This window comes from Numida meleagris, chromosome 4 (genome assembly GCF_002078875.1).
Source record: "Numida meleagris isolate 19003 breed g44 Domestic line chromosome 4, NumMel1.0, whole genome shotgun sequence".
In the NCBI taxonomy this organism is placed as follows: Eukaryota; Metazoa; Chordata; class Aves; order Galliformes; family Numididae; genus Numida; species Numida meleagris.
In genome coordinates, this window is record NC_034412.1 from 71,211,048 (window position 1) to 71,230,155 (window position 19,108).

The 19,108-nt window shown below is 41.5% G+C and overlaps 1 protein-coding gene across 2 annotated transcripts in view; it reads left to right on the forward strand.

The window, feature by feature from the left end:
* KDR (kinase insert domain receptor) overlaps window positions 1-11,096 on the forward strand; it is an 87,261-nt gene extending 76,165 nt beyond the window's left edge. For both annotated transcript variants that reach the window (XM_021395620.1, XM_021395621.1), the window contains exons 21-30: window positions 865-1,021; window positions 2,482-2,582; window positions 3,955-4,077; window positions 4,212-4,323; window positions 4,709-4,808; window positions 4,923-5,028; window positions 5,966-6,117; window positions 8,484-8,580; window positions 8,687-8,775; window positions 9,570-11,096. In XM_021395620.1, the coding sequence (XP_021251295.1) occupies window positions 865-1,021; window positions 2,482-2,582; window positions 3,955-4,077; window positions 4,212-4,323; window positions 4,709-4,808; window positions 4,923-5,028; window positions 5,966-6,117; window positions 8,484-8,580; window positions 8,687-8,775; window positions 9,570-9,789 (1,257 nt within the window). In that variant the 3' untranslated portion in view covers window positions 9,790-11,096. The remainder of the gene's footprint in view (window positions 1-864; window positions 1,022-2,481; window positions 2,583-3,954; window positions 4,078-4,211; window positions 4,324-4,708; window positions 4,809-4,922; window positions 5,029-5,965; window positions 6,118-8,483; window positions 8,581-8,686; window positions 8,776-9,569) is intronic.

A 19,108-nucleotide genomic window follows, 5' to 3' on the forward strand; every position in this document is an offset into this window, starting at 1 on the left:
TGGGTGCTCAGTGTTGAAGAGCATGCCTGGGACTCTACCCTTTTTCACCCACAGCCAAGAGAAAGGCCACCCAGTGCTCTGCAGCACTGATAGACCTGTCCTTCAGCCTTCTTGCAGCTACTGTGTTTAGATCAGCGCTTCTTTAAGCTGTTTGTCAGTTCTCCAGAGGGTTATTTTTCTTCATCCTTGGAGTCATTGTTTACTATTTCATATTGGCAAAGGCAGCTCACTGCATCCTTTTGCGAGGTAAAAAAGATAAACAAATATCCAAGGGAACTTGAGGAAAGAGGCAAGGTTTCTCAAGAGTGCTGACCCTTTCTCACCAAAATGATGGGGATGGGAATCAGCAACAGGAAAATACAGCACTGCCATGGGAGCAAAGTAACCAGACTGAACTAGACTGAGAAAATAGAAATGTAGAGGAGGAAGTCTGCAGGTCTGGGATCTTATCCAGGGGAATTTGGTGGCCCTGTGGAAGAACGTAATAAATCAGATTTTGAGAGCAACTGGGGTTTTGGCTGAGGTGTAGAAGTTTAGTCAAAGGGCCTTTGCAGCAACAGAAAGTAATGCAATAGAGATGCTCAACTGTGTATGAGGAGATTCAGCAGCATGTGTGCTTTGTGAGTGGTGGGGACGAGGAACTTGGTAGGAGGTTGTAAAAGCCAGATGCCTGATAGTTGTCAGAGTAGGTTTCTTCTCAAGTGCGTAGAGGTGGCAATGAGGGGCAGCTGGGAGGCCACAGGAGCAGGCCGTGGTGCTGTGGTACCTATGAGGTGAACCATAGAGAACTTTGTTGCCTCTCCTGGAGAAGCTTCTGATACACTTTCTGTTTCTGATTTCTCCCACTTCCTCTGTCATTTCTAGACTAAAAGTGCCAGATTTCGTCAAGGTAAAGAGAATTACACTGGGGACATCTCCACAGACCTGAAGCAACGGTTGGACAGCATCACAAGCAGCCAGAGCTCTGCAAGCTCTGGGTTTGTGGAAGAGCGGTCCCTGAGCGATGTGGAAGAGGAGGACGGTAGGATATGTCTTCTGGTTTCAGAACAGCTCTCATTGGTGGAGGCTGATGAGGGGCATCAGGGGCAGGGTGTTTTCCAAATCTCCTTCAAAGCTGTGTGCAAAATGTTTATTGGATGACCAAAGTTGTTGAGCTGCGCATCGTTGTAGTTCAACATCCCAGACCCCTCAGCCCATTCCCAGTCCAGGCTAGAAAAGGTGCATTTTTAGTGCACTGCCTTTTGGAGATCTGCCTATTTAATATCTCAGTGTCTTCAGGAAAAATCAGGGGACACAACCTCCAAAGGCAGCATAGAGAGAATGCGCCAGAAAGCTAAATGAATTTCCTCAATGTTTACCCTGAAGTTAAATACCATGAAAAGCCATCTGCTTCGCTGCTTATTCACAGAGAAGTTGATTTGCCTTCCCTGTGTGCAGGTGGTCCACTAGGAACAGGAAACCTGAATTTTCCGTTCATTCAAAGCCTCCCTTGGATATACCTACTCTCTGCAGAAGCTTCACATTTGCCATGTTCTCCTTTGGCAGCAATAGTGCAGAGTGCTCAATGCTGCCAAAGTGTTTCAGAGAGCACTGGCTTCAGCAAGTAGTGGGATTGGATGACTCAGGAGGGAAGCCATAGCTCAACTGCTTTTGTCTCAACTAATACTGAAAGTCATGTAATGCAAAGAAAAATATCAGTATATTAATAGTGAGGATTGTCTTGCTGTTAAATTTGATCCTAATATGTAATGTCCAGCCTGCACTTCATGATGCATTTCTACACCATTTTGGTCTTTTTCAGACATCTCTGGAGTAAACACTGAGCCTCTGAGCTGAAAAGTTGTATAAGAGTCTAGGCCTAAAGCAGGCCTTGAGATGAGGGTTTTAGCCAGCAGAATTGTAGTTTGTGGCAGATTTCTTCTTAAAATCTAGAGCTCTGCAAGGAACTTGAAATATTTCTTTCAGCAGGAACTAAATGCTGGAGTATCTTCATTGGATAATTAAATATGTTATTCCTCAGGGTCACTAGAAGATGAGGTTAGGTTTCTTCTATCTTAAATTAGCAGTGCTTTTTGCACTTTTTGAGTCTTTCCCTGTGGCATATTATTCCCCCATAAGGACTAGGTGGGGCCTTCTCATTGGTTTCCAAAGTCATCTGCTGAAACCACAGCAGGCCTTTTCTATCCTAGGAACTTGTGAGCTAGGGTTTTTGGTTGTGTTTCTTTTGGGTTTGTTTCACAAATTTTTCCACTGGTGAGAGCAAGTAAGCAAGGAGGCCTGGGGTAAAACTCAACATCTAAAGGTTTAATTTGCACAGGTCTAGTTTGGTTGCTAGTGCTGATTATACAGCCAAAAAAGAAGGGCTTGATTTGCTCTTCCAGTTTACTGTGACATGAGGTTAAGATGAACATTTACCTAAGAAGCAGTTCTGGGTAAATTCAATGACAAGGGCATGCTTGACTGTTGTCTGATTCTTTGCAGCTGGTTCTGAAGACCTTTGCAAGAACCCTTTGACCATGGAGGACCTCATCTGTTATAGCTTCCAGGTGGCGAGGGGAATGGAGTTCTTAGCTTCACGCAAAGTAAGGAACTTCTCAGGAAGAGTGGCATGTTATTTATTTGGCTGTAGGAAATAGTGCTGTAGGTCTATAGAAGGAAACAGCGTGTTCATCTTTGGACTGGCAGTCATCCGCAACATTTTCTTTTTGCCTTAAGAGATATCCGAATCATAAATATTACAAAGTGAAACAGTCCATATGTTTATTGACACAAATGTTAGTGACCTGTATAAGGTTTGTGGGTCACTGATTCATAGAAGAATGATTAAGTAGTTGGTGGAAGGGAGCTGACATATGAGGATGACTGAAGGAATTAAAGACAAATCCCTAGAAAACGGCACTAAGCTGGGTAAAAGGTACTGCTCTAAGGAAGTTGCCTGTGACTTGTGCATTGGGATTGGAAGGACAGTGAAGGAGAGAGGATGCTCATCTATGAAACTTTGTGGATGTCTCTTTGATGAGTCTCTTGGCAAAAAATTAATACCCTGGGAGCTAATAGCACCTCAGTTGCACTCTAGCCTTATATAAGTCCATCTCTGTGGTTTGATCCTAAATACATATAGAACATGTTTCAGAGGATGTAAATGCCAGCAAGACTGAAGAATTGATTACAGTATATTATAGAAACATATGTATTTTATAGAACACATATACATTATAGAAACAAAATTACTTAGAAATGAGGAAAGGAAATGGAAGAAGGGAATATAACACTGCTCTAGGTGTGCAAAGCAGTTATTAGAGCCTTTTCTAAAAAAGTTCCTTTTTCTACTTTTATATATCCTTGTTGGTATGTACATGTAAAATTATGTCTTTCCTCAATCTGTATTTCTAGTCCATACTAGAAGCAAATCTGCAGCCACTTTCAGAACATTGCTCTTTTTTTACTTTGAGCTATTGAGGCTTGAATTTTAAAGTCCTTGGGTTGTTGGCTAAGTTCTCATTCTGCATAGGTAAAAGCACAGACTTTTCTTGCTCTTTTTAGTTTGTGTTGGAATCAAATTGGTGTTTTAGAGTGGTATGTTTTTCAGAGGGAGAATGGAGTATAGAGATTTTAGTGAACTTTAGTAAATCTAAAGATAATCAGATCTGAACCTGCTTTGTGTCAGCCTCTTGGGATAAATAATTAGATAACTTCAAAGGACCTCTTTGCGTAGTGGATAAACAGACGTATGTTTGGACTTGGGAACACAAGTATTCCTGAGCCAAATCAGTTGTGACCATCAAAAAAGCACTTAAAATCAGTAACTGTTAATGCTGAGGTTTCTTTTTCTTGAGAGGTTTTGAGAATTATCTGCCCTTTGAGGGTAGGAGAGCACATATGTGAAAGAGATCAGCCTCATGGACAGAGCTGTGACAACAAGCAGCGCTTGAAGTTGTTTACTTCTCTTTGCAGTGCATCCACAGGGACCTGGCTGCTCGTAATATCCTCTTGTCAGACAATAACGTGGTCAAAATCTGTGATTTTGGCTTGGCTCGAGACATCTACAAAGACCCAGATTACGTCAGAAAAGGAGATGTAAGTTTCAGACTCTCTATAGTAGAGAGAGTTAATGTAAAGTCAGGACACAAACCCTTAAATGGGTGTTTAGAAAATCAGTCTTTTACTGAGATGTGATATATATATATATTTTTTAAACTAAACATTTTCAGGCTAGGCTACCGCTAAAATGGATGGCACCAGAAACCATTTTTGATAGAGTGTATACCATTCAGAGTGATGTGTGGTCCTTTGGAGTTCTGCTGTGGGAAATATTTTCATTAGGTAAGTCACTTTAATTTCATTGACCATCTTAAAATGTAAACAGTCTGTTGAAGAAAATAGTCAAAACATTCTTGGATTCTCTTCAGTATTTTTTACTTCTTGAAGATTTCCTATTTATTTTCTCCATCAAAGTGAAATACTCAAATTTTCTTAAAATGCAAATGTAGGAACATGGACTTAAATGCATCTTCTTGTGATTTCAGTATGTGATTATGTGCCTCATTTACTCATTCAGTTGCTTCTGCCATCGTAAATATAATTTGTTTGCACATCCAAATGTACTGAACTACATTATTAACTCAGGCCACAGTGAATTATATGTTAGAAAATTAATTCCAGAAATTAAGAATCTAATGCATTAAAATTACCATTGTTCTCATTTTAGGTGCATCACCATATCCTGGAGTGAAAATTGATGAGGAATTTTGCAGAAGACTGAAGGAAGGGACAAGAATGAGAGCACCAGACTATACTACACCAGAAATGTAAGAAACCATTATTTCAGCTGCCACAGTTACCCCACAATAATAGCAGGTGTTTAAGAAAGTAGTAGGTTCTGTTTTCTTTATGCTGGTATTTCATTGAGCTTATCCTTCTAGGTACCAAACTATGTTGGATTGCTGGCATGGAAATCCTAAGCAGAGACCAACTTTTTCAGAACTGGTGGAGCACCTGGGGAATTTACTGCAAGCCAATGTCCGTCAGGTACATGAAATTTTCTGGTTACTAAAACTACCAACTGAACCCCATCTGTCTCACTAGCCATGACAAAATGCCACAGATGAGTGCTGGAGCTCTGGGAGCTCCTCCTAGCCAGCAGCTGGAACAACTGGCAGAGAAGAATGATTTGGTGGGGGGGAAAAAGATCATTGAAGTCTGTTGTGATGACCAAAAGGCACACTGTCTGGCCAGCAAGGATTTCCCATGATGCCGCTGGTATTGTTACTTTGCCGTTGAGTATGTGACACATAATAATCCAAAAGAAATGAATGAAAAAAACCAGAGAAGAATTGGAATCTATTAAGGGGCTTCTCATGGGACTATAAATGGATATACAGTACCAAAGGATGCATAATCCCATTTTCTCTTCATCTTTAAGAGCAGAAATTTAAGCAAATAGAAAAAAGTTTTAAAAATATGATCCTGGTTATTCATACCAAGTGAGATGCGGAAGTATATATATAGAAAACTTACTGGTTTTGCTATCTCCATTTCATTCTTTTTTTGTTTACTTCTTGCACATAATTTAGTCCTTATATGCTGTAGTCCAATTCAATCTCATCTTCAATTTAAGGTTATTTTGTTTCTTCAGATTCATGTACTTCATGTTATTTTGATTCAAAAATTACTAAAAATTATGTTTTTTATTTCAAAGGCATCAAGAAAACTTCTATTTGCACATATTGTACAGTACATCATATAAAATTCTCTTTTTTTTTTAATCAGAAACTACTTGGCAGTAGCTCTTTACATTTCCTTTTTTAAAAACATATCTGCTCCTACAAAGGAAATATAATTCTCACAATTCAATAAAACAGCCAACATATCTCTACTGGACTGATGCATTCTCTATTTATTTGTGTGAAACCGTTTCTCTATAGCATTTTTTCATTTTTGTATCTTTTTTCACTGCATTCTACAGGATGGTAAAGACTACGTTGTCCTTCCTTTGTCAGTATCGCTGAATATGGAAGAGGATTCGGGTCTCTCTCTCCCAACTTCACCTGCTTCCTGTAAGGAGGAAGAGGAAGTCTGTGATCCTAAATTCCATTATGACAACACAGCAGGAATTAGGTATTTTATATGGTCGACATCCTACTGGGGCCTCTGGGCAGTTTTTGTTCATGCTGGGGGCAGGGCAAATGAAAGGAAGAGACTTCAGCTGCTCTGGTCCATATTTAACCTCCTCCATAGGGATATAAATGAATCTGTAAAGTTTCTGAAGGCAAAAACTAGTTTATTACCTCCCCCAAATGCTAGCGATAACCTTTAGATTTCATTCTCATTCAAGAATAATAATAATAATAATAATAATAATAAAAGCAAGAGTATTGTTAGTTTTTAAGAAATAGAACAAAGTTGTACTGATCCAAATCAGGTGTGCTCAAACTCCAGTATTGCAGCACCCTCAAATACTAACAGTAATAGATCTGTCATTAAGAGTGTTGGACTGGATGGTCTTAGAGATCTTTTCCAGCCTTGGTGGTTCTATGATTCTATTCTGCCTGGCATTTCCTCTCCTAAGTTGGAATGCTGGTAAATAGCTCATGGACTGATAGCCAAGGGGAATGTGAGGCAAATAGTGTTGTCACTGGGTTTTGTCCACTGCTTACTTCTGTTGTGCTGCAAGAGCATCCACAGTAGACCTGTAGAGATAGGTGCTGTTGGGTATCGTAGCATGGGTGAGTCCCCCAGTAATGAGTTTATAATAATGCACTTAAGTGGGACTTATGCTGGATCTTGTGAGAACCTTGGGTGTGGGGGCCTTTGTGGAAGTTTCATTCCATAGTATGTAAGTGAGAATGTAGTTTTCTCATCAAGTGCTGCTTAAGAGCAAATTGATCAGTTTAGATGCTGAGAGTCCTGGGGTGCTTGCTGCAGTGTAGGAAGAAGAAGGAAGGCAGGAGATGGATCCAACCATCAGTGCAGAGAAGGACTCTGCTGGCAGGCTTCATGTGGTTTCCACAAAGTGCTGTCTGAGCCCTCACCCTCACTGTTTGTGTTACACTCATCAAAGACAGACAGGGTTCCCTGTAACTTGGAGTACTGGAGGATCACATTTCTGCGTGGTCCTGGAAAAGGCTAGGTAGTCACAGTGCATTTCATACTTCAGCTGAACTGATGGTCCTAGAGCTGAACCCTAAGCCCTATGTTTTAGTAGTGTTCCACTCCAAAATACGAACTTTTAAAATACCTGAATTGTGATTTAACACTGAAAATGTCACACTTATTTTCCACTCCTGACACTTCTTATATGGCTTTTCCTGATCCCTACTTCCTATTATGAACAGATGTAAAATCTCTCCATCAAACTTTTGAAGAGACTTAGCACCTCTTTTCTCTACAATGCGACAGGATTAATGAGAAAGCACTTGTGGAAACTGTGCTAGGAGAAGCAAAATGGGGAACATAAGACTTATTTTGAGGCTTTGTTCTTTTGTTGTCTGAAGAAGGATTTTGTAGACATGGCTCTTACAATTCATGTAGTAGAGAAGACTGATCTGTTCAATAATGTCTCTTTCACTCTCCACAAAAATAGTAGCTATAAGGAGCAGTCTTTGAATCAAAGCTGGAGGAGGAGAGGGAAGCACGGGGAAAACAGAATATTAAAGAATAGTTGAGGCAAATTAAAATCAACAGGAGACTGGCAGGACTTGGCATAACTAAACTCAAAGCTGGGAAATAGGATGAGTGATGTCTTGAATTGCCTCCAGCTTTGCACAGGTGTATGCAGGTTTCTCTTCTAACTCCATAGTGCCCAGAGTGTGTTTTTCTCCGTTAGTTGCCAGGAACATAAATTGGAGCTGTTTAACTGAGACAACATCTATTTCATTCCAGATTCACTTAGAGAGAAGGCTGTTGTGTTTGCTTTATTAGTACCTCCATGAAACTCCAGTTTTTCTATTTGTTATTTTTTGGTCTAATATTTGTTATGGATGTCATCCTGACCAGAGGGCTTCTTTTGGAAAAGAGCCTTCAAGAGAGACGCAGCCCTGCCTGTGCCGATCCCCATGGTTTAAGGGCGTCAGTCTGCTGAGTCTGCTGTTGTTGTCCTGGGTCCAGGCAGGGGTCCCAGAAGTTCATCCCAAAGAAAGAGACATATATCTGTGTTCCAGGCTCCTCTGTTTATTATACTTCTGAGCAAAGCTTGCAGGAAGTGAAGCCCTCCAGTGTTACTGAGGAAAGGAACTGTTTTCTCAAAGCCATTTCTTAGAATTTGCTCAGAGATCAAGGTTGTCAGGAGCAGAAGGTCAGAAACTTGCCACTTGTTAGGCAGTTTGTCCTTTTCAATAAATGGATATTTTGAGGCTTGCATAGTATGTTTTGACAAAAGGATTAATTTCTCTGTAGAGAGATAAAAGGATTCTGATATCACTGTGCTTTTTTCAGCCAAGTTGTGGATAGTGGACACAAAGCGATTGTTTTTGTTTTCTTTGCAGTCAGTACCGACAAGGTAGCAAAAGAAAAAGCCGACCTGTGAGTGTGAAAACGTTTGAAGATATCCCATTGGTAACCACAGTAAAAATTGTTCAAGAGGTAAGATTGTCTGTTCTTTGTAGGTCTTTTCCTTTTATTGATAAGCGTTTATTTTTTTCTTTTTTTAAGCCCCTTTCCATTTAATGCATTTTTAACACTTTTACAGGAAAACCAGACAGACAGTGGGATGGTTCTTGCATCTGAAGAGCTGAAGACACTGGAAGAGCGAGATAAACAAGTCAAAATACCCTTCAGGTAAGGCTCAGGCTGCAAATAGGATTGAATATGAATTTTTTCGTGCAGTGATTCAGAGCACTGATAGGTTTGTAGATTTTCTTAAAATACAAAACCTTTTCTGGGGTATTTTTAAAACCACACAAGGAAAAGTTGTTAGTTGTATGTCTGGTCTTCTGCATTTGGTACCAAGAGAGGGAAGGTAGCACAACATAGAAGGGACTTGTATTTACCAGCTGCAAAAGCATCAACCACCCCTTGAAGGAACTGAGCCAGTACACACAACTGGGATGACAAAGAGCTCTTATTTTTGTTATTCTTTCTTTCTTTCTTCTGAAATCAGCTCTTGAGTTTTCAGGATGTACCTGGGTGTATTTTCAGAGCATTGTACAGTGGTTCGATTGTACAGTTCACAGGAAATACAGTGGCATTCATCTGACTTACACTTTCTGAGAGCTTCTCAGAGGAGTTACTTTGTGCAAACAAAGGTGTATAGCAGTTATGATTGCACTGCGGCTGAACTGTACAAAACATATCAAAGTTTTCTCTCTGTTTCATCTGCAGTTGTAACCCAACACCCTACTGTCATAAAATTTAATCTTTTTCATGTATTAGTGAATTTAGGGCATATAAAAAGATCTTTCCTTATAATCAAGCATACATTTAAAAGGGCTTAAAACCAGTTTTGTTGAATTCACTGTTTTGCTGTTGTTGCTGTGATGTGAAGCAGCTGCCTGCAGGAGTCACCCACTTGCCCTCCGGAAAACAAATCTCTGTTTCTCTCTCAGCCTTGACCTGTCTGGTTTTTTTTGCAGCACACTAGTGCCCAGCAAGAGCAATGAGTCTGTCATGTCCGAGGCCTCCAACCAGACGAGTGGCTATCAGTCGGGGTACCACTCAGACGACATGGACAACATGGTCTGTTCCAGTGAGGAGACTGAACTCTTGTGTGCCCAGGAGGCCTCCCCTGCACTGCCCCGTGTGCACAGCCTGGTGTATGACAGCCCTGCGCCTCTTGCGTCCCCGCCACTCTAGGCTGAAACTAGTGGCTCCAGGTGCCCTGGGATGTGCCTTCCTTGTCTCCACTGGTGGTATTCACATTTGGTGTGTACAGAGACTGCGGCTGTGGGCCTAGGGAAAGACGTTTATTTTTTCAGGAAGAGGATACAGGAGCATCTTGCAGCCCAAAGGCAGTGCCAGGCTGCAGGGTGCTTTCCTCCAGAGACACTTGTGGCTGAGGACGTGAAGCCCTGGCTGCAGTGTGTGGGTGCAGTGTCAACCCTATGGCAGAGGTAACATGATGGCCTTTAGGACCTCGGTGACAGGCTGAGCCCAACACAGACACAGGCATGGCGTTCAGTTCAACTGTTTCTAATTGTACGAAATAAAGGCACAGCCCTGCTCTTTTGTTTTTCCCGGCTGGACTCCAGGAAGGAAACAGCACAGCGCTGGCTTCTTGTTTCTCAGAGTTATCCCGTGCCTGCACCTCCACAAACAAAAAAAGGAACCTCCAGCTCAAGGCTCTGGCACTCACCAATAGCCTGAGGCTAAACATAGGCTGGGCTAAATATAGGTGGGGGAGGTGGTCTCTGTTCTTTGTGGAGAAAAATGTTTCTGTACTAGACCTCATGATCTCCGTCTCCTTGGGGAAGATGTGCTTGGTGACACTAATTAGGAGGGGCAGCCTGATGATGGGACATGGGTGCATGGGTCATGTCTACCATGGTGATGTCTCTGCCCCACGTCCTCCCCAGCACCCTCAGTCCTTGCCAGGCACCTAATCACCTGTGAGCTAGTCAGGAGTGCTGCAGAAAATTCCCCTCTGAACTCTCTCTGGGGCAGAGGTAGGAAGGGAGGGTTAATTTGCTTTAGGACCATAGACAGCTCTGAGGTCCTGATGGGTTATCCAAAGGGCACTCTGCCTTCTTTTCTCATCCCTTTTCCCCAGATATAAGTCACATCTGGCACTGACAAACTCAAAGTTTGCTTGCACCAGCAGAGACTGTGGTTTATGTAGTCTTGGGAATCTGTGACTGGTTTCATGGCAGCTCCAATCTTCTCCAAGTGGTGAGATTGTAATTAATTGTTGGACAACTTCTTACTGTGCTCTTGTAGTCCCAGAGCTCTGTTGATAGACACAATGCAGACTACAAGGTTTTAAAATGTAAAGCTATTTCTACTGAGTTCTTTTTTGTATTTTTATATTGTTGGATTATTTTGTTTGTTTGTACTTACTATAAAGTCAAATGCTGGGAACCATGAATATAAGGCACATACAGTATTTATAGCCTCCTTATGTAGAAATAAATGTAATATATTAAAATATAAATATATATATTATATAATGGGTATTGTACTATTCACATTTTGTATCAGTGTTCTGTAGCATTATGAGGATCACAACATTTTTAATAGATAAAGCTTTTCATTTTATTATCAGAGACTGGAAACGTGGAGGCAGGGGCTATGGGTAAATCTTTTCTTGCCTGTATTTACTTATATCCTATCTATTGACTGGGAAACTTATCAAGTGCTAGTTAAGTGCCATTTAACAAATCTAGATATTTCTGCCATTGTACAGGTCTGTGAACATTTCTGTGGGTACCTATAGTAAAGAAACTTCAGTGATTTTTAATGATTGGAAGTAATTGCACTTAAAGAATAGCTCAGAGGAGAAGACTGCTTATACAGCCTGAATCTCCTCTGAAAGAGTTTATAGAGCTCAGTTAGAGAATGGCTGATCCAATTGTATTGTGGCTTTTGCCTGAGGAGTAGCAGTTTTCTTTAAAGCCTTATTTGTTTTTTTCCCACTTGTCTTTCTTCCATCTCACAGCTGAAATGTCAGCCCTTGCTTGTATGTAACCATGCATTGCTTTATTTTGAATCCAACTGCCACCTTTTCACTCTGTTTGCTACTTTTTGACTTTGCCTTCTGTCCTGTGCACACCCAGATTCTCGGTTTGACCGCTGTTAAGGTATTACGACTCCAAGAATCGTAACAGTTTATGTTAAGTAATGTGCAAGGGAAATTAAGCCACAACATCAGACTTGAATTCTCCTTCTCTTTATTGCAGCTTGAAATATGACTTTTATAGACTACTGCATAATGAGATCACTTGACCAGCAAGTGGGAGATATCACCAGTAAACTCTACCAGGGCTGAATACAGGGCAAACACCTTCTCCATATTAGATGAATGCCCCAGCTGTGGGTATCCAGATTCAGAGATTTCTCTATTACTCTCCTTGAAGCTAAAGCATTTTACAGCTGAGGAAACAAGAGCTGGGAGATCAGACAGCAAAATAAGTGAGATGCTTCTCAGTTTTACTGTGAGGGCTCCTAGGAAGGTTGTAAGTTTTCATGTATGTATTTGACATTTATCTTCCTTGCCAGGCAATATTCCGGCAAGTAGACTACACTTGATAGGAAATGTTGCATTCCTCAACATCCTCTCTCTCCTCCCAGTATTCTTCAACATTTTTTCTTCTATCTGTAATTATATGCTTGTACAACCACATGATGGAAATTTTTGACATAGAGGTACAAATGGAGATGGTCATCAATGTTCATCTGCTCTAGATCTGAAGCTCCCCAAATTTTGAAATGTTCATCTTAGATGTTTAAATTTTTTAGTTTTGGTTTCTCTCCAGCATGATGCAACACATGCTATGTACCACATACATGTAATCACATGGTTCACTGTGTGTTTGTAGTACCTGTAAAACGCATCCACCATAATGCAGACTTATGAAGTTGCAATAGAGCCATTCCACTTAATGAGCTTTCGTTTGCAGTGCCTTGGAAATCTGGGAACAGGCACACACCTGGTTTAGGAAAGGAAATTAGCTTTTAAAAAAAATTACATCTATATAGTTTCAAGTGCAAGCAAAGCTTCTATAAATATGTTTGTATATTTGGCACCCAGTCCCACAGTTCTTTTCTTAGACCACGGCTTTTACATCCTTGAAAACACCTGGACTTTTTGTTGTATTCTGAATACAGCACATTCAGCTAAACCCCAGTCAGGCTACATCTGTCCTTGTAGATGTTTTACATTACAAAATGGCTATTTTCAATGAAGAAGGAGACACAGTGCAGATTTACAAGTGCATCACAAACTTAGTCTGGCTTTATCACCATTCTGCAGCTATGCAGCAGAACATCAGCATTGGTTCAGCATCTTGCCCATAAAGTGCATGGGGGAATCCATCTTGGATTTGAGACCAGTGAGCTGCAAACAAAAGAGACATTTGTGAGATTAGGGATACAAACATATCTGTATAAGCGACTAGGTAGGAGTGAGGAAAAGCATTGATGGGGTTGACTCCTCCTTTTCAGAAGAACTACCAGAATGAATTGGAATTGCTGCCAGGTTTGGATGTGGGGAATCAAGCGGAGTAGCACCTGACATAGGCAATTTGGAGTGTGAAGATGGCTCCGTGTTAGGTCTCATCAGCATAAACACAGCATATCTGAAGAATGGAAGGGCACTCAAGCACAGTAGCTAGGTCCTTCCCCATGCAACGGGTACTGTAAAAAGGATCTTACTCTTTGCATGAACATGCCTTGGCCCTGCCTCAACTTTTTGTACTCTTGAGCAATTGTGTAATTGTATTTCGCACATGCATAAAAACATGCAAGTCTTAAGTTCATCCTTCTTCTGATATGATTGTCCCCACGTACCATGCTGGACTTTTCAGACCAAGTGCTCATTCATTCTAAAAGCAGCATGTAACTAAAAAGGGCTGCAGTCCTAGAGCCACTGGAACTGGGGACAGAAATTTCCTCCTACTTAGATCTCTCTTTGGTGGTTCTATGGCTGGAAAACATACGTGGATAGCTTGGGTATCCTCCAGATATAAAGCTGGAATTTGCTATTTTTATGTGAAACATTCCCAAATCATGAATCATCTGAGGTTTCCCCTCATCACTGATACTTGAATACACACCCTGTGTTACCTCGCAGCATGAGACCTAACAAAGGAGCAGCAAGGGCAAGGAAAACAAAGTTAACGTTTGTTCTTACTAATTGGCAAATTTATTAGGGACAGAAGTTAAGCAATAGAGACCTTTTCTTTGGACTCTAGCCGTGAATTTTCATTCTGCCTGGCTGAACGTTGCAGTCTGTGTCATAATATATGTCCTCAGCTCCTGAACCCCTGACACTTGGGCTGATTAAGTCCCAGAAGGTCATTGGGAAACATAGCAGGAGCTCTTAACATATGTTGCTGATAAACATCTCAGCATCAGAGATAAGGAGCTGCTCAGTGTAATCTTAGGAAGCTGCGGTTTTGTTACCATAAAACTATACAATGTAAAGCCTAATCCCTACACAGATTTAATTAGCTGTTAAAGGTATCAGGTTCATGACGAAGGGTGTTCTGGTTACCTAGATGTTATTCACTGACTGCCACCAGTAGGTTCAAAGGCGAACTATCTCTGCCTTGCAGCTTGTTAGGATGACATGTTATGGTGAATGATGGCTGTTTTGTAGATTTAAGAAGAGGAAAATAAATGCAAATTAATATGATTTCTAGGACCAGCCCCAGTGTTAGATACAGGCTCTGGTGCCAGGAAAAATGCAACTGTCATGTTGTTTCCTGAGTCTTCATCAAAAAAGGATTTTTTGGGAGGTGGAATATGTGAACTGAAGTTTATGAGGCTTAATTCTCTTTCTCAGGGAGAGCTGAAGATGTTCAGCACCCCACAGGCCCGCTTCTCAGGGCTCCATGCTGCTCTCTCCTGTACAATCATGCTATGTGGCTTCCCTGCTCTAGCAATGGTTTCACAAAAGTGCATAGAAATGAAGCTACTTTTAGTTTTATTTCTCTTGGTCTGCTTTCCCAGTGCAGACCTGTCTGAGGCAGAAGATTGCTGTTTGTTTTCAACCGCTTGTTCCTAGTACACTGATCCCTGCTGTCTGCACACTGCAGCCAGTGGGGCTGGGGGGCAACAGTGGCCTTGGGGTTGGGTCTGACCATGCCCATACTCAGCAGTGTTGCACCGGCATAGGGCAGGAGGCAGGAGAGAAGCAGAAGGCCAAAAGAAGTTATACTAATTGCATATATTCTTTTTGAATATACATTTGTCCTTATCCCGGAGAATTTTACTTTAGCACCAGGAACCGAGTAAGAGCAAAGGGATTTTGCTCATTACGGTTGCATCATAGGACTGGAAGACCAGCATCATTTATTGCTGTCATCTGAAGGCTGCTTTTCCATTTGTATTTCACACAGAAACAGGGCCTCTTTATCACAGTGATTCCCTTGCAGAATTGCAAGCAGCCCACTGCTTATTATTCTGTCCTCTATGTTCAAGCTTCTCTTGAGCTTGGACTTAATGGTGCCAGCTATTGTCCAGTACTCTGGCCAACTATTCTCTTCTCATTTTCTCCATGTTACAAGGGTTTAATGAACAGCTACTCCCCTGTGTCATCACTCTTACAGCCTCAATATTAGCAAAAATAGTAAAAACTCAGTATCTCCAAAACCCATAAGGAAGGCCTCATAGTGAGGAGTGCCAGGCTCAGCAGGATGCCCAGTGCGTCTCCATGAAATGCTCAGCTCCCTACAGGAGGAAGAAGGCTGTGGGATGGCCAGCAAGAATGGAGCAACCCCAGCAATTTGCATGACGGATACACCACGGCCTTCCCAGCATCAGTAAGTGTCAGGACCCGTCTTGCTGCCATCATCTCCAGTTTGCTATTTTGGGCTGATGAAAGATTTCCAGGGGCTGGGCTGGACTCGTCTCCTGCTCATCCAGACCCATTCCCAGGCTGTTTAGGCTGCTTCTGGCTGGCTCCAGGGAGGGATAAGGTGCAGAAGCAGAGGCTGTATTGCTCCAACACTGCACAAGCAGGGGCAGCACTTACCGGTGCAAGCTGGCAGAACAGAGTGAAAGTATGGCCTATCTTATCAGTGACTTAGAGAGTTAAGACTCGAGGATATAAAAACTCTTTAAACTCAGGGCAGAACCCATAAAGGGAGCCCTGAGGAGATAAGTTCACAAGTGGAACTTTTTGGGTGCACTTACTTGCAGATTTAGATTACAATTGCAAAGACATCTTTATGTTTTCTGATAAAGTTCTTCAGCTCAAAATAACTATTTAACATTACAGTTTAGTTAAGTACTAAAACAGCAGGGAGTGCGCAGATAAAGAGGTACAATTATTAGCGTATGGTTTGGGAATGCTATCAAAAGAATAGCTTTAGGGCTTTCAAGCTTGGTCTCAGGCTAATGTTGCTAATTTTTCAGAAGGATTATTAAGTTTTATTAGCAATTTACATCTCAACATAATTATATGGATATTAGAGAAATCAGTATTGTATAATGTAGAGTCCCCTAATGACTACACAGTTTGTTGACTCTGTTACGGGACCAGCTTTAAAGTCAGTTTAAGGAGGAATCTTTATAATTCTGCCAGAATTGGGCTTTGCATGAAGAGAATATGCCTCAGAAAGGATTGGAAAACCCACCCTTAATCTTGAATCTTTAAATTTGAGTGACAGTTTTGCAAATAGATTACAGAAAACTGTTGCTGTATGTTTAAACATATTCCCCACTCTCTGAGTGCTGTTGATTAAAGGTCTGGGCTTATGAGAATCATCAGACCTTAAATATCATAACTTTTTTGCCTGTAAGAAAAAAGAATCCAAGATGAACTTGGATGAATCTATAATTCGTAAATGTCATCTTCATTAGTAGCCATAAAACTTCAGCAGGATTGGTGTAAAAATTTGGCAGAATCTCCCATCTCAGTAAGCTTGACGCTTAAACAGGCAAAGGCACGCTTTTCAAGCAAGAAAACCAAGTTGGGATTGTTTTTTTTAGAAGGGGCAAAAGCAGAGATGAGGCTCTGAGGAAGGAATGTCGCAAGAGCAGCAACACTGGGAAAGTAAGATGCAAGGCAGAAATCACTGGGGACAGAATGGGAGCAATGGAAACACAGGAAGAGTCACTGGAAGCTAAATTGTTTAGGGCGAAGAACATGCCACATCAGTTAGACAGTGATGAAGACAATCACCTCCCTGGTCCTGCTGGCTACACTGTTTCTGATACAAGCCAGGATGCCATTGCCCTTCTTGGCCACTTGAACACACTGCTGGCTCACCTTCAGCTGGCTGCTGACTAATAGCCCCAGATCCTTTTCTTCCATGTAGCTTTCCAGCCGCTCTGCCCCAAGCCTGTAGGGCCTCATGGGATTGTTTGGACCAAAGTGTGGGACTTGGCACTTGATCTTGTTGAAGCTCATACAATTGCCTTCAACTTGTCAATTCAACCTGTCCAGATCCCCCTGTAGGGCCTTCCTACCCTCAGGTAGATCAACACTTCCTTCCAGCTCAGTGTCACCTGCAAACTTACTGAGGGTGCACTCAATTCCTTCAAACTAGATACAAAAATGCAAATTCAAAATCAAGACAGATCTGAGCTACAAATCTTGGGGAACTGGGACAGGATGTTTGGGAGAAGTTTCCCCGCATGCTCATCCTGCTCTTTGACCCTTCCTTGGGCTTCCACTGTTGACTGTTAAATCTCCCAGAATGGTGCTCTGGTATCCTGTGGTATGACCCCTGAAGTTTTGATAGGTTAAGCAAAATTTTGGCTTTACACAGAATTCTCTGCATGAGTTCCAGCTCTCAAGCTGCACGTGAAATATTCTAACGAGGTCTTTCTAACATACACTAAAACTGTGACACTTGGCTAAAATGTTCTGCACTGAACACAGTGTTGGTTAATAAAGGGAATTCTATTGAAAGTACTGTAAGTGATTCTGAGCCTTTGGAAAATGAATGTGTCTCCAAGAAGAGAATGAGCAAGCGCTGTTTCATGTGCTGTGCAACATGCAGTCTGTTCCCAGCACTGCTTCAGTGCAGTTTGTGCCAGCAGCTTGTGCACAGGTTGTGCAACCTTTGGATAAGAGACTCTAAGCCCAGATTTTCAGCCCTTTGGCTGCAAATAAACAATACATTCCTGATATTTCAAGTACGCAGACAGAATATCCTCAGCTCTGGCAGGCTGATGACAAGTTGTGCAGAGGAAATCTTCTACAGCCTCAGGAACTGATGGGTTTCCTACTCATTCTGAACAGTGACTAGTGCTAAATATATATATCCTGCATTTCCACACAATCTTGGCAAACAAGCTGACATGTTTACTCTTTTTTTTAAGACAGCAAAAAAAAAAAAAAAAAAAAAAAAACCATAAGATGAATGTAAAGCTGTAATCAATAAAGGAAAAACTAAATTACATTTTTCTTAACACTTCATACTTCTAGTTCAAAGTTCACTAAACACTAAACCAGACTGTTCAGCAGTGCAGAAAGGAAAAAGTCATTGACATCACTGGGAAAATATATGCAGGTAGTAATTTTATAAGGAAAAATTACATGGAGATTAAAGCATGGAAGTGCAAAACAACTTCTGAAGGTCGATAAGATGTCAATGATGTTTACTTCTGTGTCAAGATGTTACTTTGCTGTGTTAACCTTTATGAGATACTCAGATACTTTGGCCATGGGATCCAGTGACAAGACACAGCTAAATGAAGTGTTCTCAGCCCTGAAAATGCTGGGATTCCCACATCCACAGTTCCTCTGCAGAAAAATGACTGCCTAGAATACAAGCTAGAGCAGAAAAGCCCTCAGATGTGAGGTCTAGTATTTAAAGCTCTGAGCACCACTCTGTTGGTGCTACAGCTCTGCCACTCTGCACACGGGACATGGCATAAGTGAGAAGATGTGGTTGCAGTTGTTTGTTGTACCAGCTGTGTGCCACACATGCTGGCAAGGGACCTTTGCAGGACTCCAGTGCAGCAGTCACCTTGTCTGACTCCTTCCAAGCCACTTCCATGAGGCTGAAGAAACCTTTATAAGGCAGATACCCTTATAAAGCTGCACTCTGTAACATCCACTTGGTAACCAATGTCTCCTGTAAATGTTCTCTCATGAGAGAGAGAGGAACAGTTTTTACAAGCTTTCTCTGCAAATATTCATGTACAGAAATTTCAGGAAAAAAAGAAGAAACATTATTTTACCGCCCTTTACAAAGACTCTGCTTTCAGAGTGTAAGATTTGCCCTTAAATGTTAAATATTCAAAAATGTTTCTTCTACTTTCTTACCCCTTGTTTCACATGCTCACTGACGTCTCAATATTTCAGTCAACCACCCCTCAGTCTTTAAAGCATCATTGTATGAATTTGATCTTTTCTTTATCACTGGGGATAGATGGCAATGAACTGAGAGGCTGTGACTGGCATTGTCAGCGACCTGGTGCAGGAGCCTGTGTTCACTTCTGCCTCAGAGAGATTGCTTTCCTCCAGCCCTCCTCTTCTTCCTCCTCCTCGCACATTCAGTGT